Below are 27,141 nucleotides of genomic sequence, written 5' to 3'. Positions count from 1 at the left end.
CAAGAAACAGAGGTATGAAATGTAAGCTGAACCTTAAGTACCACTCAAATATTGAGGAAGTCACCAGGCTCACAAGATACAGAACTTGGGTTGAATCAAAGAGGACCAAGAAAGCTTTCAATACTACATACAAAAATCAGATGTACTTAGCCCTTTCAGAGTGTTGAACAGGGCTCAAAACAAAGTAACAAGTTCTTTTCTTTATTTAATCAGGAATTCAGCCAGGGTAAGGCACCAATTACTTGAAACACAGAGTCCTGGGTTATCTATATGGTTGGCCCAGTCTCCAACCAGGTGCAGTCCTACTTAAATCCTGGACTCTGAGAGATACTGTCACCACCTTAGTGGCATTCCAATGCAGCATCACTAGTTATGAAGATAACAAAACAAGGCTCTCTCTCAGGAGTTTATTATGAAATTCCAACCAGTTCCTTGGCCAGCTCTTATTTTACACTAGAGAAGCTTTAGAGGCACAGAAAGTATCAAGAATTATGTTAGCATCATCAAGTAACTAAATTTTATATAAGTAATGACTGGCAAAATGAATACAGGACACTAAATGGCAGTTTTAGGGATAACTAGACATCTGAAAGGTGGTCTGCAGTCCTGAGATATTTCTCCTAGGTGTTAAGATCACATTGCTGTACTCATGGGCACTCCCAAGAATATGCAAATAGCATCCTTATAAATCTCTGCTATAAAGTCCCTCCTGTGATGTAATTTGTCAAAGGCCTTTTGAAAGTCTAAATAAATTATGGAGTTAGGATGTGAGATACAAAGTACTGTCATGGATCAGAAACTGGCTAAGAAAAAAGTTCTATGCTAGGACTGGTGTATAATCTTTTTATTAATCATCAGAAAAGGGATTAGTGAGGAGGCAAAATTTGCAGGTGACAAAACTGTTCAGGTTAGTTGAGACTAGAGAAGACAAAAGCACTTCAGAGGACCCTAACAAAACAGAATATTGTGGACAACGCATACACCTTATTGGGTTATTTACTGATATGTTATTAGAGCAGACTCTCTAAAGGCTAAAAATCTTTCCTATAAAAGCAAATGTGACCCTTTGCAACCTTCATTTACCTTGGAATTCACTCTTGGTACATTGTGCTCACCCTTCAATAAGTTCTCTCAAGCTTCAAACATACGGAGAGAAGAAAATACAACCTTCTATTAACCCAACATTCTGTAGTTTCAAAAGTACATTTATAAAACATTTGTCTGGCCCCAACCTTGGCTTTTACAGAATGAACAACAATGTAATTAATCTGACAAGAAATACAACTCATCTAAATGTTAATGTAGGTTAACAATTATATATTGGAAAAGAGAGAGATGAACCAAGCAACTGATTATGTAACACACCTACATGTAATCACCATTGGCTCCGAGAAAGTATTTCAAATTTAGACTTTTCCCCCAGAGCATAGGAATGGCCATACTGGATCAGACCAATGGTCCATCTAGCCCAGTATACTTTCTTCATACAGTGGTCGGTGCCAGATCTAATGTTAATGCAAAATAGGACATATGTGAAGTGGGGCAACAGTCATCACTGCCTGATGTGACCACACAGGTTAAAATATAGTCTGTCTGATTAAGGGCTTGATCCTAGTCCCACTGAAGTAAGCATCAAAATCCCCCATTGACTTCAATAGCAGGTCTCATATTCCTCAATACTTTTAAGTCCACTTCGAGCCAGAGGTATTTGACTGTGCATATTCTGGTGAGATTCTGCAGATAGTTATGATTAAATGCTGTGGTCTGTACCATTATATAAGTGTTTTTCTTCACTTTCCTGTACATTTTCCCCTACAAAGAAAGGGACAAGATTTTTGTTTAGACGGGTGCTTTACTGAACATGCAAACCACTTAGCATGCATATGAACTGCTTAAGAATGCAAAGATTGACATTGACCACCTATTGTACACTAAGACAATAACACTGTCTGTAGCCAATTAATCCTGTATCAAATCCCCTCCTCCTGTTTCACTCGTGCCAATATATTGGGTAAGTGCTAGTAAATATGAGACCAACCATTTTCAGACACCACTGCAGGGAGTTTGATTGAGACACTGTTGAAGCATTTAACACTTGTGGGAGAGAAAAACAAGTTCATTCTTATGTAAGTTGAAACCAGTTCTGGGAAGAAGAATTGGTCTTTCCTCAACCAGTCCCCCAAGGGACGAGTATATATTATGGAATTTGAATTTTAGAAACACAAAAAAGTCAAAAGAGTAAATTTTACATAGTCACAAGCATATTTCCTGTTCCTTTAAGATAAAACCTGGTGGCCTAGTGGCAATGCCCCAATTTATTCTTCAGCCAGCAAAGGACTTCAAATGCTATGGAAATTAATCTCAGTCCTATGGGAAAGGAGTGCTTATACTTGTAGACAGTTCTCTCTTTTAAGAGTATAACCTTTTCCGTCTTCCTAGAAGTAACATGGGATATTAAAAGTGGAGAAAGTCTCAGGACTCCAACAGTGATGAAGCAGGCTACCTACCCTGCCCCAGCCAAAAAAAGAAATAAGCAAATTTGGTAAGTGTAGGTCCTTCACATGACTGATAGTTTCCAAAGTACTTTTCATACAAACAAAAAACACTTACGTTGTATTTTCCATTACCCAAACAACCCCCCGCCTCTTTTCACTCAGCGAAAATGCATACCTAGCTCCTATGTCATGGATATAATCATGATATTTCTTTGTTGAAGGAATCAAAGCTAATTTCACTAATATAACAAGTGTTAATGAACATAGCATTTGAGAAAAAAGCCTACCGCTACCACTCCTAAACCAGTAATGATAGCTCTGTTTCAGTGACCTACTGCCCCAAATACCTACATGAGTGTGCTGGCAGACCTGATGACATGATTACTGTGGTGTGAAGAATCTCTTCAAGCACGTTTAGTAAGGAAGCCACCATAAACTTCTTTCTGAAGTTGAATTAGTGCTCCAGAGTGAATTACTATGGTTCCAATGCACACAAATCATGTAGTATTCTCATTCATCTCTATAAACGTCAGATATTGAATTAGAAATACTATCTACCATTGCATGGGAAACAATAGCCAGCCTCACCATGAATAGTCAAAGTTGTTACAGTACAGTAACAGATTAGCATTCCAACTGCTCAGGTTTTTAAAAAGGACACCATTCTTACTCTCAGTCTTCTCCAATTTGTTACTCTTCTGGTTCTGTCTTTCAGTTCATATCCTGTCTAAAGACCGGAGAGGTTACAAGTAAATCATACTAAATTTGTTCTGAAGAACATGAGCTTTAGGACTTCGGCCGAATAATGAAAGTATCTAAACAAGTTAAGTGTTCATTCTTCAGAAAAGCATGAAAAACAAAAGATAATACAAGCAAGGTTTTGGGAGCAGACAGTGACAATCACAATAACCAAGCCAAAGAACACTAAGCGTACAATATGCTTTTGTAGTCTCTCTTGATATTTCATTTCTAGTGCTAATTATATCAACAAAACCATTTGTGCTGCAAACCAAAACGTTCAGTTACCAGTCCCAATGCTATTCCTGTTCCCTAGCAGCACCAGAGCTGTAAAATGTAGGGCTGAAGCAGTAAGCAGGGAAAGAAAAGCTATTATATATGTTAGACTCATAAGTATAAATTTCAATACTTTAAGATTCTCTACAGTTCTTTCTTTTCAGAAGTTCTAAGCTTGTGCTGTAGCTTTTAACCTTAAAAATAATCTTTATACACACAGGAACTAATTAGAGATCAATTTTTTTCATCCATAGACAAAATGTAATCTGTACTATCATCCCTGAAATCCTAACGAAAACACTTTAAATGGTTTGTTGGTGTGGGGTTAAATTGATTTTAAAAAGGAAAAGTCTGGTTTCTGACAGCACGCCCTTTAAATACTATGCTCTGCATTTTATTTGCGTCAGGTGTTTTGTTTTTTTAAAATGCGGAGTTGGAAAAATCCTTATACTTTTCATTTTTATAAGATCTTTTCAACAAGGGAAAAACTATACACAAAGTGCTATCAAATGCACAAAAACTGAAAAATGGAAAGAGGGAGTTTACTATATTTCTTTCAGTTTTAGTAATATTAGGTGTCACTTGTAGCAATACTAGGTTCAAAGTTTTCAGACAAGGGTGACTTACAAGTTGTCCCTTTTAACAAAACTGGAGTTTTATGGACAATTGCTAGAGTGCTAAACTGTAAACCCTGGCAACTGCAAAATTTTTGAGGGAATATATATATTATTATATATAGACATATATTAGTCTCTTCAAATGATTATTCCCTCAAAAATTTTGCAGTTGCCAGGGTGAGTGTGAGTGTGTGTGTGTGTGTGTGTGTATACACACACACACAATCTCCAAGTAGAGTGACGGTTTAGACAGCAAACTCTTGCCCCAACTGATTGGAAAAATAATGGATAGTAAGCCACAGGAGAAACACACCACACTACATTCATGCAATATTGTGGTTAGAAAGTTTCATGCACGTAAAAATTAGGAAAGAAAGAATGTGCAGTTATGATTCTACAGGAACTAATTCAATCATACTGCAGATTCTGTATATACTGAGGCAGCATAGTTATCACAGATAGCAAAAGAACAACATATTGTAAAATGAAGGTAATAAATAATGATCCTCCTGTGAGGTAAGGATGAGAAGCTCTGTGTATTGGATATTATTATTAGGGAGGGCTATCTTACAGTTGCTGTAGGAATGAAAAATATGAGTAGTCTGGCTTGTGTATAGATGGTTGAGATTTCAGGGAATGACTATTTACAGAGAACACTTATTTTATTGTATATGTCTGATGAGGAACGTTGGTCTCATCCTGCATGTTGAAGTCTCTCCTTCTCATACTCTGGCTCCCCTTCCAAGAGTACTGTGACAGGAAACCCAAAGAACTCCCTCTTGTGGGGATACACAAAAACACGGAAGAGGGAGGCAAAAATGGGAACTGGACAAGAGGAGGATCTGCACAATGACAAGAAAGAGGTCTTTGGTGGATTTGTCATCTCCAAGACAGCTTCATGGATGGTAAGCAGCTTTTTGACTCTTTGCTAGATCTAGACAGAAAATTCCCAGGGGCCCTTCTGTTTTTCCAATATCCTCACTGGAGAAAATGTACCTAGGTACCTAGGTACTTCTATTGCTCTCATGGCCTGGTAGATGAGCACGTCACAAATGTTAATGAATTTATATTCACAATATCCTTTGGCGGTAAAGAAGCATTACTCCCACATCACAGTTTAACTGAGGTGAAGATTAGGTGACTTGCCAAACATTACACAGAAAATCTGCAACAGAGATAGGAATTGAATCCAGATATCCTTAGTCCTTGTAATGTATTAAACATAAGACCAATCCTTCCTCTCAGGAAGGAAAGCTAAGGACGCCAATTCTATTAGGTCTTCAGTGTCCTTGGTAGAAAGTTTTTTCTGCAGGGCTGCGATTGAGAGGTATTGTCCAGCCCCCACTATAAGCAGCATGGTAGGAGTAGGAGGGAGTAGGTCTACACTCCAGTTACTTTTGATATAGGAGGCTGTTTCAGCTAAATTTACGTTACAACAGCCCTGAGGTAGCTCAAATTTATACCAAAGGCTGGTGTCAGAATACAGGAGGTGCAGAAAATGGCTTAAAGACATCTCTTCCCACCTTTCCTCTACCCCAGATTCCTGCACTGATGATAGCTTGACTGTAACAGAATCTGGCCCAATGTGTCAATACATAGAAAGCTAATTAAAAATAAAAATAAAAATTCAAAAACCAGCATCTAGTCTTCTTTTAAGCTGAAAACACTGTTTGGAAAACAAATGTACTTTCTCAGTTATAACTTCAGCGTGATACAGTGTGTGTGGACTTACTAGTAAAACAAGAAAAGGTTCTCTGATTTTATTTTTAATAATCCCAGCAGGAAACTAACAATGTGGGTTTCAGTTAAATTACGGGAACATACTATTTGTCCTTACATAATTATACCAAGACCCATAAGAAACAGTTTAGTAATCTAAGCATCATGTTTATCTAGACGATATTCTAAGTATCTAGGATCCATGGAATTGCAGGTTCCAATTCCATAAGGATTTACTCAGCCTTTTTTTTCCCCGTATCAGCCTCCAGCTAATAGGAGCCCAACAAATTTGAAGACACCCACCCCTTCCAGCTGCTGGTAGGGAGGAGAAGCATTCTCTCCGCATGCTTCCCATTCATGCCCTGCAATGTCCTGGGTGCTATAAGGGTAGGTTGTGGATTTCTGTTGCTCTACCTCCATCCAAGAGCCTTTCATCTGCTGACATAGGAGTTTTCAGAGTAGCAGCCGTGTTAGTCTGTATCCGCAAAAAGAACAGGAGTACTTGTGGCACCTTAGAGACTAACACATTTATTGGCGCATAAGCTTTCGTGGGCTACAGCCCACTTCTTCAAAGAGAGTGTATTTCTGCTATTCCAACTTTATTTAAACTTTCTCAAGCAGCAGCACCAAAGTGAAATTTACCTAACACTTTCACTGATGCCCCTGGGGTTCTGAATAGCTGCAGTGAAACTGACAAAATTCTGAAGCTTGAGAAAAGTTTAAGAACAGCAACAGAAGCACTGGATTTGTCTTGTCTGCAGATTTTGGAGGTAAGCACTGCTTCAGTTATATGTGATTCACCTTTGGATATTTATCTTTGCAACCAGAAGGACTAGAATTTTATTTTATTTAGCAATAGATGAGAGCTGAGATTCTGAGGAAGTTGGGGATACTTTCCCAAAATATTTTTTTTACTCAAGATGGACAAAAGGATCTTTTAAGATTTGCTCAATTACAACTGGTAGGACTAGGCCCAGTGTTACACCACATCTTTTCATAGAGAGCAAAAAGTACACAGAGACTTCAAGTACGCCTCTACCCAGATAGAACGCTGTCCTCGGGAGCCAAAAAAAATCTTACTGCGTTATAGGTGAAACCGCGTTATATTGAACTTGCTTTGATCCGCCGGAGCGCGCAGCCCCGCCCCCCCGGAGCGCTGCTTTACCGCATTGTATACGAATTTGTGTTATATCGAGTTGCATTATATCGGGGTAGAGGTGTATATTCGTTCTGTATATGAACTTCTAGCTGTGAGGAACACAGGTAACACCAGCTGCTCCCTACAATCAAACCTAGGGTGACCAGACGTCACCATATCTAGGCGTTTGTCCCGATATTTTGCAGTACTCTGCTTCGTTTTTTTCTCCGCCGGTGGCACTCCGCTTTTTTTGTTTTGCTGCGCCAGTGACCTTCCCCCCACATGTGTCCCGTTATTTTCTTCCTCTCATCTGGTCATCCTAATCAAAGCACATATGAAAGAAAACTTCCATATCAATTTGTGACTACTAGACAGTTTGCACAGTGAACACAGAATAATAAAAAACAAATGTAGAAAACTATCAAGAGGTTTGTTTTTCTTTGAGTGTAATAATAATAATTATTATTATTATTAATAGAGATATTCTTATCTCCTAGAACTGGAAGGGACCTTGAAAGGTCATCGAGTCCAGCCCCCTGCCTTCACTAGCAGGACCAAGTACTGATTTTTGCCCCAGATCCCTAAGTGGCCCCCTCAAGGATTGAACTCACAACCCTGGGTTTAGCAGGCCAATGCTCAAACCACTGAGCTATCCCTCCCCCCTGTAATAGTTTGCAGGGGTTTAATCAAACACAATCTGAAGTCCTCTTATGCTATATGTAAATAGCAGTGTTCTCTCAACACATCTTACTTCAGTCAAGATGAGAGACAACAAGAAACCTCAGGTCCATCAATGCCCTCCTCCCATATCATCACGTGGTAGTACATCCTACGTAGCATAGGACCACCTAGTACTAATTGGCAAGTCCAACAATTCTCCAGGGAACATTTAAAAAAAGACAACAGCCAGGTCCTGGGTCAGGTCTACATTACCAGCACTTTATTAGTGTAGCTATACTGGTACACATCTCTTCACATCCTTGACTGACGGAGCCATGCCGGCAAAAGTTTGTAATGCAGCTCTAGCCTCGGTTACATTAAAGTCAGTGGGAGTTTTGCAACTTACATTAAACTAAAATTGGCCAGTGTGCCTTTGGAGCAATTCTTTCTAGACCCCAAATTTCAGAGATGATCAACAGGGATGGGCTTGCATTTGTGTCAATCACCTACTTGCAAACAGAGTCAGTAGCTGAGCTCCACAAGAGGTTCAGACTGTTTGCCGCTTAGATCACACTAATGCTATGCAACATCCTACCCCTGGAAACCTAGAGGAACTCTCTCTGGGGCCAAAATGGCAGACCTATCATTTTTTTGATGAATAAAGTTGTTACACAGAAATACTGAATACCAAGAGAACCATATCACCCACCAGCACCTGTGCTTTTAAATTCAGGACATTCCTTTTTAATTTGATTGTAAGTTCTTAATTAAACTATAAACTATTCAGAAGAGGGACCAGCTTTTACTCTGTGTTTATATGGGGCATCCCAATTCTGACTGAAGACTCTAAATTATATTATTTGTGTTATTGTAGCTCTTTAGGTAACCCAGTCATAGATCAAGGTCCTGTTGTGTTAGGCAATTTAAAATAATATTTTCCATTTCCCACATGAACTGGAGATATGCCCTGTATTAGCTCCTTTAGCAATGCATATCCAATCCCCTCTTTAATGAATTTATGCTACCTACTTCAAATACTAACTTTTTGCAGTTTGCCCCATATTCCAGTCACATAGTGAGTGAAAAAATTCTGAATTGCATTTATGACAGTAATTAACACTGGTACATACTTAAATTTACTACCATGCATGATCCCACTGAGGTCAATGGTACTACTCACAGCATATAAAGTTAAGCATATACTTAGTCTTTGCAGGAACAGGGCCTAAAAGTACACCTCTACCCCGATATAACGCGACCTCGGATATAACGCGGTAAAGCAGTGCTCCAGGGGGGACGGGGGCTGTGCACTCTGGCAGATCAAAGCAAGTTCAATATAACGCAGTTTCACCTATAACGCGGTAAGATTTTTTGGCTCCCGAGGACAGCGTTATATCGGGGTAGAGGTGTAACAGGCTAGGCAGGGTGCTTATGTAGCCTGTTTGCATTCATGCATCCTTTTCATTCACCCTGTGATGTACAAATAACCTCATTTATATCTTCTTAGAGAATTACAAGTTTAGATACTTTCTCTTCATAACATGTGCCTTCTAAAACTATTTGAGTAGTCCTATTCTTAGCTACTGTTATCAGGTTTTAATCTAACCACATGTAAATCTCACAATCACGTAACTAAAATAATACAAAAAAATAGTGCTGTAGGACACAAAAGTAGTTAGAACAACCATAGTCAAATGGAAAATTAAATGTAAAGTATCGGGTGCTCTTCCCATTGAAGTCAACAACACAACTCCCATTGACTTCAGTGCAGCAAGATTACGCCCTATGTGTCTCATGAAAACACCCAATGATAAAAATTTCTGAGTCCAATGGAGAATTTTTGTGGGGATGGGAGCCCTTCCGTGTTAAAAATAATTATGATAGTGACCTCTGCTTGGTAATTTTTTTAAAGAGGTTTGAAAAACAAAAATCCCCTCCCAATTTAGCAAACACTAATTGAACAGAATTGCAAATAATTGTTTTAATAGTTTCCAGTGTATATAATGTATTATAACTAAATATCTTGCACTACTATGCTCAAGGATGAGAACAATATTTGTTAGTTACAAAACAAAGAAAATATAGCAGAGACAGCATACAAGATTATTTTGGTTCTCTCCCCCCTCCCCCAAAATGGCTTCTGTTTTGTTTTTTATTAAGTTGTTGGTGAATGACTAGCAAATTTAAAACAACACTAGATATTTAAAACAAAGCTGTCTCACCAATTCCTAGCATTTTAGAGATGCAGGTCAAATTTGGCATAAAAATTATTGACAATGTCCCTTTAACTAATGTAAACAGTATCATGCCATGGGAAGCAGGAAAAATTAAAAGAGGGCCAGAAACACAGTAGGTGGCTACTGAAATACAAAAGACAAATGAGAGGCTAGGGAAGAAAGGGTGATTTAAGAAGAAGAAGAAGAAGAAGTGCTATATAAGTGCAAAGTAGTAGTATTAAAATCTGCAGAGTGTATATGAATTAAGCGTTCTGTTTTACGACTCTGGTAGGATGCACAAACCAAGGCCCCAATCCTGCAGTTGGATTCACACACATGATCCTCGCAGCACCATGGAGTTCCAGCAACATCAATTAGGTTCTGAAAGTTTCTGCCTACACGGATATGATAGCAGGCCTGGGGCCCAAATTCATTTTCTGTGGTATGTGGGGTTACCAGAATCCTTTGAAGGAATTACAGCTTAATGACATATAATTGGGGGTATGTTATTCCTTACACTGTACTGTTCACTCCAAATATCAAAAAAATTGAGGTTACCTGTAAAGCTGTTTATTAAAATTTCAAAGTAGATAAACAAGTATCAATGTCACATAGTCAAAGTCCGATGAAAGGAAAATATCCACGCATCATCCCTTTAAGAACATGACCCAACATGTCACAGCAATAAACAATAATAGATTGCTTACTCTTATTGTTATTACCACCATAGCAATTAGGAGTCCTACCCCAGGACCAGGGTCTCATTGTGCTAGGCACTGTACAAACAGAGAACAAAGAGATAGATTGTAAACTCTTTGGGGCAGAGACTAAGTATAAGATAAGAGACAGACAGAGGAGTACAAGGGAACAGTGAGACAGAATTGGTCAGCATGACAGGCAGTGGTCTCAGCACACCAGCAGCCTATTTGTTATCAAGTTTTTTTGTAGGTATCTCAGCAGAGGAGAATATTTTTTAAAGACACATTAAATTATATTTGTTATGATCAAATAATTCTTATTAATGAATATCTTTATGAATGTATGTGTGTACACATGTATACACACGCATTTAAAAAGAAGAGTAAAAAAAAGCTTTTTTTTTAAATAAATAATAGATATAATCACCAAATGAAGCTATGTTCCTAGTGAACTGCTCAATCTTTTTAAATTTAGAGGTAAAGGCCTAGGCCCCAATCCTGAGAGCTAATTTAAGGTCTTTCCATGCACCAAACAATAGACATGGTTTAAGAATTTAAAAAAAAAAACATACACGAAACAAATACATGCAAGACAATGGAATAAGACACATTTACAAGTTGTTTCACACATACACACACACACACACTCAGAACCAATTTCAGTTTACTGTATCCTTTAAAAAGGAGAAGGGAGAGAAGTAAATGCCTGTTTTCTTGTTCATGAGGAAACAATATAGAAAAATAAAGCTACTACACTGAACTGATTAACTAAATACCTGCAAACCTGTTAAATATCACTTTCAATTGGAAACACTTGCTTTGGAATTGAGATTAAGGTATTCTGGGCATTTTTTTTTAAACTTCCTTGTATGGTGAAAGACTTCCCAGTGAACATTTCTCTCTCCACACACACACACACACACATATATATATTTCTTCATTCTTATTTTAAAAAAAACTTCCTACACATTAAAGCTATCACAGGTGGAGGCAGCCATGGTCCCAGTGTGCTTAATGTTTACTTTATGATGGAAATTAGTACCCATCTCCAGCACAGCAAGTGGCCTATTGACAGCTAAGAGGTTACACACAGTGACCATTGGGAGAAGAGAAGTTTTGTATCCTCCAGGATTTTGCCTGGACTGGGCGAGCTGGGCTATCGCTTGTCTGAGGTTCGGGAATGGGGGCAGGGAGGAAGGTGCCTTTCTTAGCTGCGCGTTTCAAAGGCGTTTCAGAGACACCCCTCGAGTTCTGGGAGCAGGGCAGATGTTACAAGGTAAAACAAACGAGCGAACAGCTGCTGGGGGGGTGGGCTCCCCGCCCGCAGAGCCGAAGCCTGGCACCAAGAAGGGGTGGCACAGAAATAGGGAGAAAGAAGAGCAGAGGGGGGGGAGAAGGAGAGAGGGGGGCGGGGGGGGGGGGGGGGGTGAAAGGTACCTGAAAATCTGCCAGGATCATTTCTCTGTCCATGTTGGACGCCATTGCAGCCGGCCGGGTCCCCTGCTCTTGTCTGCACTGTGCACCTGGAGCCTGCTGCCGCCGGGGACCGGGGATGGGAGGCTAAGAGCTCATGTGAGCTCCGAGCCGAGACAATCCCCCTGCCGCTCCCCCGCTCCTGGGGCCGCTCCTCGGGCTCGCTCCGGCGTCGGAGAAGAGGGGGGGTCCCCGGCGGGCGCGGGCGGGAGGAGGGGGCTCGGCTCGGAAGGGGCAGGGGCGCAGCCGGCCCCTCTGAGCAGCGCCCTCCGCTGCCGTGCCACAGAGAGGAGGAGGCAGCGCTGCTTCCTCCCTGGCTCGCAAAGCGTCTGTCGCACATTTTGCCTGTCATTGAGGTCGCAAAGAGATGCTTTGCGGCTGCCACGTGACCCTCCTGTCAAGCGCCCCGGCGAGAAGAAAAGCCGGGGGGGCGGGGGGAGGGGAAGGAAGGGGGAGAGCGGTTGTGTCTTTCCGGCTGGCAGGGGCAGCGCCGAGCCCTGGCGCTGCTGCTGGGCCGAGGGGAGCTGGGGCCCCGGGCGTTGCACAGCTGGGAGCGGGGCGCGGAGCCGCCAGGCCCAGGGAACGCTGCAAAGGTGGCCCGGCTTTGCGCCACGCCGCGGGGGGAGCCGCGAAGGGATTGCAAGGGTCTCCCGCTGCAAAACACACCCCGCAAACCCGTGCCGCGCCGCGGGGAGTTTAGAGCCGGCCTTAAAACCAGTCCCCATCACAAAGGAGGGAGTCGCTCACTCCAGACCAGGGAATAAAGCTTGGTGTGTCTAGGGGCCACTTGGCCCACGTTTAGGCCTTTCCTGAAGTCATGATCCGCTTCGTTATGCAAGGAAACGTCGCCCTGCAGTCCTACGTCTCAGTCGGCACTGTTGAGGGAAGCCCTGGGGGTGCCAGGGTTTTAGAGCCAGAAGCTGGATGAGGTAAGAGCTTGTATTGGACTAGCTTCTATAGGTGAGAGAGAGAAGCTTTGCCGCTACACCGAGCTTGCCTTCAGGTCTGGGAAAGGGACTGATAGGGTTACAGATACATACAAGATGATACAGCTAGTTCAGCGTCTGTTCAATCTTGTATTTAGCTGTGACGCTCGGAGGACCTTTCCCAGACCTGAAGAGGAGCTCGGTGTAGCTCCAAAGCTTCTTTCTCTCGCCTACAGAAGCTGGTCTAATAAAAGCTATTACCTCACCCATCTTCTCTCTAAGTCTCGGTGTCATTGGAGGGTTACAAGTAGCTCCCATTGGTTATGAATGACTGCTTTCTTTTTCAATGAGATTCAATATCTTGGTTTATTTTAACTTCATCCATTCTGCGTGGCATTTTGACATAGCTTTATATTAATGACAAATATTATTTCACTTTTGAAACAATTGCTCATCGGTATGATGATTGGGCTATTTCTTTATACATATTTTCTGGCAATCACTAGTTTGACCTGGATTACCTGTTCCCATCTAGCATGACAAAGACCTAGGTGTATTTATGTTGTGAACTATACTGTGTGTGCCTGAATTAAGGTGTAACTCAATGAAGCTATGAGTCACAGGATGAAACATCAAATCATTATTGTCCCATTGAGGCCTAAGCAAGATACCATTTCTCCCTCCAAATACACTCCCATATGGAAATGCCTCTCTCATTGTTTTAGCTATCTGTTGTGTTTATAATTAATGCAGGACTGAGATAGTTTTGCCTTTCTGTAACACAATATCTAGTTGCTTTGTATATAAACAGATTGTTACTGATAAAACAGGTGCTTTCATTGTGACATATATAAATATAGTGATTCAGCTCCAAGCCAGATTAATTGTTCCTTAAACATAATTTCCTTTTCCTTTGATAATACATGATTTTTTTTATACACTGGGCAAACAGTGTCTTCCTTTTAATGAAAAAAAATACAAGGGATGGCTAGATGCGCAAGATTCATTTCTCAGTCCTTGTAACTCCTCTCATATGGGAAACAACCAATTTGTCATAGGTTTATGATCCAACAGATGTTAATATACATAATAGCCCTTACTCTTAGGTTACCCACAACAGTACTTTAGGTCTCAGCTCCATTACATATAATCACTAAATATTATGAAACAAGCTTATGCAAATCCTAGTTTTCAGTGTTGTTTGTTATTTTTAAATATATGTCCCCTAATGTTTTCCATCTCTCCTCTGGCTATATACACAGTTTGACTCTAATTGGCTAATTAATCCAACTTGTTTTATTACACGCTCTACATAATTTCTAGTTACTTCGCTGACACCTAAGGTCAAACACAGAATCAATCACACAGCCTTCCTAACATTAAACGATAGACAAGATCTACATTACAACATATCTACGATTCTAGATATTCTTTTCTATTCTAAGATATATAGAGTTAGTTCTTGACTGATTTTATTTTCGCGTTTGTAAGACGATATATACAAGCCTGTTCGGAATAGATGTGCTTCCTGCTGATCATCGGGAAAATAATGGCAGGATTGATACTAACAGGGAGGAAGGGGGAGAGGAAAACAGAGAAAGAATAAGTCACAATGGAAGCCAATAAAGAAAAGGAGGGTGATTTAGGGAAATAAACATTACATGCAAGTTACGAGCTGCAGACGAACATCGAAAAGTTTAACTGTATCTGTCTGCAGGTTAGACCATTTGCTCACAAGAAAGCGGTAAAATAGCAGGACATAGAATTATTAAGGCACATTGCTAGATGCTCATAAGAACGGTGATCTTTATGATACATTTGGCTTGTTTCATATACTAGACAATCGTTTTATAATTTCAAGGTGAACTATGACAATATCAAAGCCCTACTTGTGCTGGAAAGCAAAATATGTCATTCAAATTGGATATTCTACTTTGTCCTACTCCTGTTCCAATTCATGTTGGCTGGGTTTGCAGTAAAGATTTACTACACGTTGTTCATGTAATAATTCTAGTTTAACTTTACAGAATTTATAGATGACACAGCTATTACTGCCACACTATCTCCTTTTTCCACTGCTTGACATTACAGACTATTCTGTACTCTATACGCTATGTGGTTCAATACCAGAGACAGTATAGACTCAACTATAAACCAATCTACCCACATATTACGACAGAGTAACTATAATAAAGGCTGAAAGGCAAGTTTTGTAAATTGGATTAAAGCCAACTATTTTCTGTCAGTAATTTAAAATTGTGGTTTAGTAAATAGCGCTGCAATATTACTCGCGGCCATCAGCTGTAGTCAAAGGTTAGTTACCTGGTACTTATCAAAGCAATATTTGAAGCGAAAAGTATCCATCTTAAGTTAAATAAAGAGCAGGATCGGGGCCAAAATGAGAAAAAGATGAAAAATACTAAACCTACGTTATGTCACATGCAATCCAGATTACAATAATATAAACAATTTAGTTTATTCTCCTCACAACTCTTAAATGAGCCCCAAACTGGGCGTTTCCTATACATACTGGACAAATTATAAATGGTACCTGGAAGGTAGGGAAGTCAGGTGGGTACATGTTTGCAGTACTCCGTGCGATGTCCGATGATGATATCTGTGTGCAGAGGGTTTGGGGGTTTACTGTTGTGTTGGACTCTGATACAGCTCTTTCTGTTTTATAAGATATGTCTCTTTATAATTGCTAACAGTAATTAATTACAAACAACATGCTCCTTCCTACAAACATTTTAAAAGGACATACAAGGCATCAGGTGGTATGGTGCAACTTTTCTGGTTGGTCAATTTCAGCTGCAAAATAAAAAGAGGCCTTCACTGTCTCAAAGTAAACTATTTTTGTGACTATGACCAGTCACTTCTGTTAGCTGAAATTATTAACAAAAGAAGGATTCTTCTTCTTTGTGTCGTATGCAAAGATTAGTAAAAGAATATAATATCTATGGGTCAACTTCTGCAGTGACTTAACCTACATATAATTCAATTAAAGTTAATAGACTTGAACTGGGTGTAAGTCAGCGCAGAATGTATTTGCAATCTACCTAGTGCAACACCCTATTCTAAATAATATTGTAATATAATGCCTGTTTTCAGAAAACCAGTGTTATTGAAAACATACATTTCTGGAATTAACCGTGAAGGTAGTTAAAAATCACACTTCTGCCTAGAAAATTGTTACCCCCTATTGTTACTTATAACACGTAGGTTTATTATAACAGAATTTTAATAAAGTATTTGCTCTTTTTTCATCCTGTTTGCTTTGTGCATTTGACAACAATGTGAGGATAGTCAATTTGACTATGTCCTGTGCTATTCACTGTAACAGCCCGTTCATCAGCTTCCCTTGTTGCTTGTGTCAGTTTTTCACAAAACAATAGGGAAAAGAAAAACATTTTCAAAATAGGAAAATGTGACTGTGAAGCCACAGAACTTTGCCCGGAGACTCAGAACCCTAAGCAGTACTTCTAACTACTTTTAACTTGCTTTTTGACTACCTATATTTCATATTGACATGTCCCTTTAAAAACAAATTATATTTCTAGCATTAGGCATCTAAATCAGGCCCTGGACTTGCGCTGCCTACGCATACAAAGCTTGCATTGTTGTCAATGGGAGTTTTGCCTAGTAGGGAATGCAGGATCGGCTCCTTTAATGATCTGATATTGTTTCTAAACACTTCCATTCACAACATCTATTGAGTTAGCCAGAGTGTGTATTAAAATGAACGTTTTGCTTATGCATGGAAAATAGATTGACAGATTATTTATCAAAGGAACATATTAGGTATACTTATGTGGGAGTCCGGAAACTGACGCCGAAGTACAGCCTACTTTTCAGAGCGATGACCTGTGTGGAATTCAGGCTTCTCAGGCTCACCGATTTTAGAGCAATTCAGTATTTAAAATCATTTACAATTCAAATTATTTTAGTCACCTCTGGCAATAAAATCCTCACGCCCTCTCATCGCTACTTCTTTCTCCTTTGACATACAAGTGGATCCCGCATTTCTTCCATTATAGTCATGTGTATTTTTCACTGAACAGGGCACTTTTCAGTTTGTCGAGGATGCTAGAGACAAGAGCAGCAAAGGTTTCTGCCCTGGATTATTGCAGTTCACAGTTAGAATAATTTGACATTGACCCTTTAGCCATGACCTTGTCCTGTGAGGACCTGGAAACTGCCTCCTTTCGGGATGAGAGCTACACTCTGTTGGCCCGATGCTGCTCTCATTGACTTCAGTGGCAGGTCCCACATTTACCTGAATGAGAAAAAGGACCGGGCCCGGTGACCCTTCTATGGACTGCGCACTTGAAGGCTGCTATGAACATGAACCTCTGTCCTTAACTAGTGTCCTGATATTACAGCAAGAGAGTGTGGCAAGAACGGTGCCTGTTGCTACTTCAGCGGAAGGCAAGAGACTACAGCGTGGGGTGCCAGCCCCCAGACACATTTCCACAGCCCTGGGGTCCTACACATTGGCCCTGCCGCAGTGTCAAGGGAAATCTCCTCTTTAGGCCTCACCAGCGGCCCTCTTGCAAGCAATCTGGGGGTGGGTGGGGGGTTGTTCCTCTGGGGCATGATTTTAACCTTGGCTGCCACACGAGAAACAAGAGGCTGAGTGTGCAAACTGCCGCTCAACGCTCTGCCCCGGGCTGCTGGGGCCTGCGCGGTGCGCAAAGGCGAAGGGGAGGGTGTGCGCCGACACAGGCCTTCCCGCTCGCCTGGCGGCGGGCACAGCAACTCCGCCGGGCCTCCTTAAATCTCTGCCGTTAAAATGTGGGCGGGTATTTCAACTCAAAAAGCGCTCAAATTTTTTTTCTTTTCAAAAAAAGCTGATGAGGTGAAAACAGGAGAAGGGCAAAGACAGAGACAGAAACCGGCCGGGTGTCGGGGGCGCCACAGAAGCCGCGATTGTCCGGGCAGCCGGCGGCGGGTTTGGCGGATCCTGGCGAGGAGGAAAGTAGCTGCTGTCACTGAGGCGGCGGCTGCTTTGCAGGGCTGGGACCGGGGCACAGCCGGTGAGCGGCCGCGGCAGCCGCTCGGCGCAGGGGAGCCGGCCCGGCGCTTCCCTGCTTCGGCGGGGTCTGGGTCGCATCGCAGCCCAAGCAGCGCCCCGGAGAGCCGCTGCCTCCCCCCGCTCGCTGCGGAGAGCGAAAGAGGAGCACCCCGGTCCGCGGAGCCCTGCGGCACGGAGAGCCATAGGCGGGAAGGGCTCACCCCGCGGCTGGCAGCTGTAATGCCGCCGTGTACCTCGGAGATCGCCCCGGCCGGCTAGATGGAGCAGACGCCGCTGCTGGGCTTCTCCCCCTTTCCGTGAGCCCTGGCGGAGGCGCTGGCACCGGCATGCAGCCGCCCTCAGACAGCCACAGGACCCGGTGCCCTTCTGAATGCACCGAGCCACCATTGCTGGGGGCTGCCGAGCCTCCGCCTAGGGCGGCAGCCGCTGGGGACCACGAACGCGTCCTCTGCCGAGGCTCTGCGAGGAAGATTTGTTCTGCTGCTGAAACCGAGACACGTCAGGGTGAAGGCAGCTAGTGTGTGAGCTGTGCCACGGATCAGCCTCCCGCTGTCTCCCTTTGGCTTTTTCTTTTTTTGCATACTTGGCTTGGAATAAACGCAGCTGCCTGCGAGGAAGGGGGGAACCCCAACCGATAACGGAGGCATACGGCTTAAGAAGATTTCTCTGCGAAGTTGTTCCCGCTGAGTCTCAAATCTCGACTTGAATAAGGGTGGGTTGTTTTCTTCTTCAGTCTGAGTTAGTCTCCTAGGTATGTGTATATATATGTTATATGTAACACATATAAGATATTACATATTAATATATTTCCCCTTTAAAATGGCCCAAGTCCATAATGTGAGTTACTCTACGTGTAGAAGCAAAGAAATATTCTTTCAAGTGGAGCTGCAGTTTTGCTGAATAATCACGTGTGAATTTAGGGGCGGGCTCTTGGCAAGCAGTTTTTTACGAGTATTTACTACAAGGTCTACTCCAGAAGATTAACCATCCCAGTCCTTCTGTCAGTCTCCGATGTCATGCCTGGTTAAAAAAAAACCCAAACTCACCTTTTTTTCGATCGTCAGTCACCCTAAAGAATGGCCGAGCCTTTGGGGAACGAGTTGGCGTCCGCAGCTGCAAGGGGGGACCTAGTGCAACTTACTAATTTGTTGCAAACGAATGTAAACGTCAATGCCCAAAATGGATTTGGGAGGACTGCGCTGCAGGTTGGTATCCAGAGAGAGAGAAAATATTTCATCACTGCTACCTACGTGACCCGGGTTGCTGAAAGACAACGTTCTAAATAGGCTGGTGTAACAAAATTTCTGTATTTTTTTAACCTAGTTGGTTGCCATATTTTATAACTTTAGTGGCTCTAACTCCCTAAAATGACGTACTTGAAATACAACTGGCCAAAAACCATTATTTTAAACGGGGATCATCCCCAATATCAAATAGACTGTGAGTTTAATCCAATTTTATTATTGGGGGAAGGGGAAGGAAGGCAAAGAAAAGGTTGGCGAGATGAAAAGAAACCATCCTAGCTGAGCACGGTTTCATAGATTTGTAAACACCTACGTATTATGATTTGAGGTTTTGTGTTGTTTTTAAAAAACATACGGTAGAAAAATACATGAATGTTCTCGATTATTTGTTCTGGAGTGGATGGTACTTTTCCTTTATACGGTGTTTGTGACGAATGACCTTTCTGCATTTGGACACATGCTGCACAGGCACTGAGTACCTTTTAGATGTACATTAACAGTTCGACGAATGAGTTAGAGTTCAGTCTGAATCACTTGCCTATCCATTCATAATGAAGGCTGAATAAAAGTAGTATTTTCAGACCGGACACTAGTGGATGAACTCAAGATTTCATTTCGGAGGCTATACGATTGTATGTCCTAATTTACTGTATTTAGATTTAGAGGCAGTAGTTGGAACTGATCCAACCGCTAAATATTGGAATTGGTTAATTTTTTTTCCTCTTAGGACCATCATCATGATGGTGAAAATGTTAGAATACAGACGAAAACGTGAAACTGGCCATTTGTAACTAGGGTGAAATTCTGTGGCTATTTATACTGTACACTGTGTAGGGAAATGTGAAACTAGAGTCAGAGTTTTGTTTTTCTAAGTTCACACTTTTAAAAACATGTCTTTGTTTTAAAATACGAACTACTGTTCACTTCTGAAATGTTCTTTTCAGGCACTGTGTTGTTTGCGACTGAAATCCAGGCACTTACTGGGTCTTTGGCTTAAAATCAAAATGCAGGATCTGGAAAAGAGGAAATTCTTGTCTGAACACAATAATCATTCTTATTTTTCTGTTTCAGTTAAACTCAAGAACTATACGATTATCCTTGCACTATTATTATTATTATCACATAAGTAGGGGATTGTGTGACACTGCAGGCACCTTATAAGAGAATGAAATAACTTGTATCGAAACCTCACACAAACTAAGTTCTGTAGGAAATCAGGAAACGTTTAGCCAATTTTTTTATCCTTAAAATTAGGCTGAAAAATTCAGTTGCGCTGCAGTAAATATAGGGCTTTAAAAAAATAACAATCACCGGACTTACCTTAAGAAATATTTTACACTGGTATACTACCCAGCTATCTTAAACAAGCATTCATCTGATAATATCCATTTTTATTGCAGCTTAATCATCACCGATTTAATGAACCATAACTCCAGTCAAAACAGAGTTGTCTGTCTACTTATTTTCAGTCCGCATAAACCTGAAACATGCTGTGGGTAGTTGACAGAGATCAAGAATATTGTCAATCAACATTTTCCAATATTGTTCACTCGGTAATGAACCGGATGAAAGTGAAATTATATTCTCCTATGCAATTATGCTAATTTAAACAACTACTTATAAATATTTTCCTGTGCACTTTTTCTTTTTGATGATGAGTACTCATGCAGGCCGCAGATATTGAGTTTTCAGTATGACCTCCTTCAGGTTTGTTCCACAGGTCTCTCTTACCCCACCCCCCTCAACGTCCCCCCCCCCCCAATTACAATATCACTGATATTTGAAGCCACAATTGTATCCTAAATCCGACTAGCATTACCTTTTATATCACACTGAAGTTTTAGGGTGCGCAAGGAATCGAGGATGGGCTCCCCAAAAGAATAACAGATACGCCCAGGATTTACCAAACAATAAGAAAAAAGCGGGGGGGGGGGGGAGGACCATGCCCTCACTTATTTTCCAGAGGTATAGCCGTACCTCTTACAATCTCTATCCAGAATTGAAAGGGACGGCAGGTAATGTAAAGGAAACATTCAGTTATCTCTTATCACAGATAACCTTTCCCCAATCCCAACTCTATCCTATCCTATAATAATATGTATTTTACATGTGCCTTTTTCACAAAGCCTAATACACATTTATTTTTCAATAACGGCAGATTTTCAACAAATGCCGTGTAGAATTTGTAATTTGTGGTGACTAGTGTAACTGTAATCCTTGTTTATGCTAGTAAAAGAAAGCTTCTTTGCAAGATTTTCAAGATATCGGTTGAAAATTTCTAAAGAAGTAAAGAAGGTATTTTTCCCTTATCTGATGTTGATAATAAATTTGTCTCCTGCTAGAGTAGTTGAATACTTGGTCTTGAAAAAACATAGACTGTAACATGGGAAATTATAAACGATCTATCTTGTTTCATTCTTTGAAAGGCTGAAGGGACAGAAGTTCTGGGGAACTTTGGGGTCAGGCCAAGCCACTCAAACGCCTAATCAGAGATGTCCCTGTGCTCAGTTATAATAGGTTAATGATGTGATCAAACAAGGTTAAAGAAATAAAGTTTTACTTAACAAAAAGAATCATTAGGAACACTGATCGCTCTTCTGAAGACGGTTATTTTAAACAACATACATTGACAGATTGCTTATACAGAAATTCTGAAGCTCTGAGATAAAAATGTTTGTTTTACAAGAACTTATGTGAACTTTAAGTCATCGCTCTTAAGTTCTCCATTTTGGGCAGCACACAATGAAGCACAGATCTTGCAGAAAACGTTGAAGGATTATTTTCTTTATATAGAGAACTACGGGACATTTATACGGTCAGACTGACATTTAATGACAAGAAACAGACAATTTAAACACTTATTGGAGAGTTTATCCTACATTTTGTGTTACTGAAAGCATAAATATCAGAGTCTCAGAAAGTCATCCGTCTTATACTTAACGAGTTTAAAGAAGTTAATGAAAGTTTCTCAATATTTATGATAAGTAAAACCGAATTATATGTAGATTTTAGCAATGAAAAATTTGAGATAGAAGGCAACATTATAAAAAAGCATGATAACCTCAATATTCCACACTAGCTCATTTTGATATTAATCTCCTGTGAGATAGAAAGATATTTCTCACCGAAAGAATAAAATTCTTCGTAAACTTATTGTGGCTAGTGTAGAAATTGGAAAGTTAAGTTTACCCTCACATCAATTTTCTATCGGGGTCCCGCTGCATAGGTAAAATAGATCTCCAACAGTGACAAAGCTCAAATATAAAAATGAAGATTCTAAAACAAGTGAGTGAAACAAGCAGTTCTAATATTATTTGGAGTATTATAACTCTTATTTTTCCTCTTTAGGTCATGAAACTTGGGAATCCTGAAATTGCCAGGCAGTTGCTAATTACAGGTGCTAATCCTGATCTGAAAGACAGTACAGGGTTCGCTGTAATTCATGATGCAGCCAGAGCGGGTTTCCTGGACACGCTGCAGACTTTACTGGAGTTTAACGCTGATGTTAACATTGAGGATAATGAGGGAAACCTGCCATTGCACTTGGCAGCTAAAGAAGGCCACCTCCCAGTAGTGGAATTCCTTATTAAGCGCACAGAAAGCAAGGTGGGACATCAGAACAAGAAGGGAGAGACTGCCTACGACTTGGCTAAACTGTACAAGAGGAACGATGTAGTTAAACTAATGGAAGGCAGCACTTTAAGTGCAGAAGCTACAGACATGAATTAAATCAAACACGGACAACTTCTTATTTGGACATTAAAGCTTATAGTCCTTGTTTTTAATAACATTTATTACAACTTTCTTCTTCTTCTTTTTTTAAATAAGTAGTGCAAGTCTGGTGAAACTGCAAAGGTGTAGATTTTGTGCAAATGAATATATTTAAAAATCACACCAATAGCATTTTCCTGCACCTGCCATCCGCACAATGCTAGAAGAGACACAAATGGACAGATGTTGATCGCTTTTGCTTAGTTCCTGCAGTGTATAATTTTACACTTTCTTCGTTTGTTTTAGGTCACTAATACTAAAAAAGATAGATGCTAAAATGCTTTATGTTTCTGACATTTACGTTTTTAAAATGTTTTACTGTGATATTTTTTCTTAAGATCATGCCTAGCAATTTGAAGCATTGCTTCTGACAAAACAGGATATTAAAGGGTGTAGCCCGTGGTTCAGGCAAAGCTTGGATTTAAAGGACGTTTGGCCTGTAAAGACAGCAGGACGGGGCCCTACAAGTGTTAGGAAATAGCTGCATTTGGACACTAATAAGAGCTTGTAGAACTAGGTAATTTGCTTCCTAAATTGAGATTATACTTTTGTTTTTCACTGTATTTAATCTTTCACAAATCTGCTTCTGAAATTGATGAACAGAAACAATGTAAGTGGCTTTTTTGTTTGCCAGAGGTTAAAACAGCTAAGCTTGGTTGTTCGTGTTTTCTGTGCACTGAACAATGCACTTTCCTAGTTTCAAAACAAGCAGCAGACAACCGTTGTCAGAGGAAAGGGTATAATAAGGCTGTGATACCAACAGAGAGAGCCTAGTTTTCTGGTCATTCCACAATCGAAGAGAAGGTAGACGCTATTTAAGAAATATTTGCTTTCCACCAACTTTTTATTTTAATTAACCATTTTACTATAGCTGCATCTCACAAAACGTGGATATTTGAATACAATGGAATTTAGAGGGTATCACGTTTGCTTTTAATAACATTATATTATCGCTTGCACGTGAAACGCAATACAAGCCTGAATATTCGAATTGGCAATACGGTTGGTAGTATTTCGGGGACCCACAGTCACTTACCATTTGATGCTGCGCGGTGCTGAGCGCATTCTGTTTCCATGAATGCAATGGGCGCTGACGATGCTCAGCACCTTGTGGGACTGAATTTATTGTCAACATTTGATACCATGTTCTAGGTGTTAGTTGTTTGGCAGATCAGCAGTTTGAAGTGCTTTATTTGTAATATTCTAAACATTTTGACTGCATTAAAGAGATGGAATCAAATCATTGTAAAATGAACACATTTACAAATATCAACAAAATAGCATCGAAAGGGGGAATATACTTTAGTTACGATTATTTTAACTTTTCAGCAAAGGTTTTACCCCCAAAATCAATAACCATTGTTTGGAAAAAAAAAATTTTCAGAAACTGTTTATCACATGTTTAGTATACACTCGCCGTCACATTGCTGTGTTCTTGATTAAAAACCTCTCTGACAGACGGAGCTGTGTGCATTTATTTTCAATGTTATAATTTTGTTCATAAATAATCTGTAAATCAATCCCCTAAATAGGATGGAGCATGTGGTGCACGTTATATGAAAGAATCTACACGATAAATTACACGAAGATTAGTAAAAGAAACATATTTTGAGTTATTAAAACCTTGGAGTGCAATTCACAATCCGATAGGGTTACATGGCCACAAACAAACCCCTGCTGGTCCTCACAAAATGGCCTTGTCACTTTGCCACTCAGCCTAAAACATTGCGTGATGTCCTCATTCTTTTCCCATCTTTACAACTAGTCATTCACATTATTCATCGTTACACTATACAGCTGAGTCTCCACTATGTTTTCTCACTTTCTCCCCCCACACCCACAGGGAAACATTCTCTACATCTGAAGGCAAAGTTCATCTGTGGAGCTGTCTTGCTTCTATGTCATCTGCTATATCTCCCTCCGGAGCTCTACAGGCATCCAGTTTTAATTTAAACCGATCCGGTCTAATTAGTTCCTTACTAAAAACAGTCTCGGCTCCAAATTTAATGTCCCTGGGTTCAAAAATAGTGGTATTCATTGCAAGGAATATGGCTGAGTTACAACGGACTTCAGACCCCTTTTTATAGATGGAGGGTGTTTTCTAATGAGACAAGCTCTAGCTAGCAATGTGTATAAATAAAATACAAAAGCACTCCCCTGATTTAACGTTCATTTTGTTTACATTTCAATTGTAAACAGTTCTTTATTTCTCAGAAACAAGATTGAAAATTAAACTTCTCATTCTGATACTTCTAAAATACTATTGTTTTCATTTTTTTTTTTACATCACGAAGTTTACAATAACTACAAAACGACTACTGGAAGGTAAAGACACATTTTTGCTACCTTAGTGGCACCCTATACACTCTAGTTGGAGATAGCATCTGACTTGGAGAAAGGGGGTTGTCAGTTTATCTTGTCTAAAAAACTCTAAAGTTTATTGAGCATAGACAAAAAAAAAGGGCTGTACATTAATAAGGATCCTCATATTGAAAAAACATTGCTAATGTAATGTGGTTTCAGAAATGACTTGTGGTTCCCTACCAGTAGTCTACCAACAAAAACTACTGTTAAAAATTTCCACGTTTGTGAATGTATCAGTTTAATATTTACTAAGAGATCCAAAATAGGGTAGTGTACAAATTAGAACGAAATAATAGTGAGATAGTTTATTGGGTCCTGCTGATAGAAGCAGAGATTAATATAGCATTTGCGGAATGGGGAATAAACAACGTAGCACTGAGAAGAGCACACAAATAGTAACACATTCAGCAAGCACAGACTAAATATAATGAAAAGAGCACAAAATAGAGAACTATACAGGGATAAACAAAGAACAGGCAATGTACAAATACAAATTTGGGGGGCTGAGCCTATCCAAAGGGATTACACTGCTTTTAGCAAGGTTGCTGGATTTGGCCTTTGTTTTGCAATTGACTTCAGGACAATGACAGTGACTGCTGAATTCCATTTGAGCCAGGACACATTTTAAAGTATTGTTGTATGGAACCAATATAATTAAAACTATTTTAGCATCTTTGTAATAGAATGAAATAACCAGTTTTATGTCCTGAGATTAACAGAGAATGAACTGTCCAATACTAATGCAGATAAAGAAACCCATTATGTGATTATGCTGGAAAGGTATAGAATCAATTCTTAGCATTCGGCATATTAAAATGAATTCAGCATCACTATTAATATAGTAAATGACTGCGTATTTAACTAAATGAATGAAATTTCTTCCTGTGGTAATCTGTGCAACTAGAGGAATGAAATACATGTTTTATTCTATGGTGGGATAATAAATGAACTTACTATTAAGTACCAATGCAAGGCTCATTAATGCAAAGTCGCAAGAAATCATTGAAAAATATAATTTTCAAGCTTTTAAAAATATAACGCACAGAAAATTATCTAATTTTAAGAGGTTTGGGCATATCACTGAACAACTAAAAGCAGACATACATTGTTATTATTTACTTACTAAACTGCTGAAACTCCCACCAAAAAGCCAGGAAAGGAAAAGCTTCTGTATTTTGCTTTGTAGAGACTGTTGTATTTTACATGATGGAGGGGGAGGGGGGTGAAGACATTTCTCACCATGGAACCAGAAGCCAGTCTGAACAATCTGCCCCACAACAAATGCGTTCAAAATGTCGGATTTGCTTACAAACCCCTCGAAAGAGAGAGTTAGCTAAAGTCGGGTCTCAGAGGGGTACCCTGGCTGAACCCAGCCACCCGGGTCTGCCTGGGGCAGGTCTGAGCAGCCCTTCGGGGCGGGCCGCGGCAGGCGAGCAAAGCCGCGGGGGAGCGGCGGGGGGAGACGCGCAGCTCCAAAACCGTTAGCTTTGCTTCTACGGTTTCTTTTCCCTTTCTCTTCCTGTCCAAATATTTTAAATTTCCGCGCCTTAAATAACAGTCTGATTTATTTATTTAGTTTCCTCCGCGGGCCTTTCTGCGTCTTGGTTTCAGCCCCCCCCCCCCATGCCTGAGGGGCTCAGCGGTCACCCCTCTCCCGCACGCCGACCCCCTTTCTCAGTGGGCTCCGCAAGCCAAGCTGGCCGCGCCTGCAGCCCGAGGGAGCGGACGGGGCGACCCCAACCCCCGGCACCCCCACCCCGGCTTTCCGACA

General features: G+C 40.6%; 2 protein-coding genes across 2 annotated transcripts in view; one reads left to right on the top strand and one right to left on the bottom strand.

Annotated features, from left to right (window-relative positions):
* FAF1 (Fas associated factor 1) overlaps positions 1 to 12,356 on the bottom strand; it is a 320,478-nt gene extending 308,122 nt beyond the window's left edge. Inside the window, exon 1 of the mRNA XM_034778048.1 lies at positions 11,995 to 12,356. Coding sequence (XP_034633939.1) covers positions 11,995 to 12,039 — 45 coding nt within the window. The 5' untranslated portion in view covers positions 12,040 to 12,356. The remainder of the gene's footprint in view (positions 1 to 11,994) is intronic.
* Positions 12,357 to 18,778: 6,422 nt separating this feature from the next.
* CDKN2C (cyclin dependent kinase inhibitor 2C) lies at positions 18,779 to 26,275 on the top strand. Its single transcript, XM_034778050.1, has 2 exons — positions 18,779 to 19,196; positions 22,584 to 26,275. The coding sequence occupies exons 1-2, from the start codon at positions 19,068 to 19,070 to the stop codon at positions 22,962 to 22,964; spliced, it is 510 nt and encodes a 169-aa protein (XP_034633941.1). The 5' UTR covers positions 18,779 to 19,067; the 3' UTR covers positions 22,965 to 26,275.
* The last annotated feature ends 866 nt before the right edge of the window (positions 26,276 to 27,141 follow it).

This window comes from Trachemys scripta, chromosome 8 (genome assembly GCF_013100865.1).
Source record: "Trachemys scripta elegans isolate TJP31775 chromosome 8, CAS_Tse_1.0, whole genome shotgun sequence".
Classification (NCBI taxonomy): Eukaryota; Metazoa; Chordata; order Testudines; family Emydidae; genus Trachemys; species Trachemys scripta.
The sequence above is the reverse complement of the archived record's forward strand: the minus strand, read 5'-3'. Positions and strand labels throughout refer to the sequence as shown.

Excerpts from the sequence above, each read along its gene's own strand:
- CDKN2C (XM_034778050.1), top strand. The coding sequence starts at position 19,068 with ATGGCCGAGCCTTTGGGGAACGAGTTGGCGTCCGCAGCTGCAAGGGGG. Across the intron at positions 19,197-22,583 it reads TTGGGAGGACTGCGCTGCAG|GTCATGAAACTTGGGAATCC; the intron begins GTTGGTATCCAG and ends TTTCCTCTTTAG.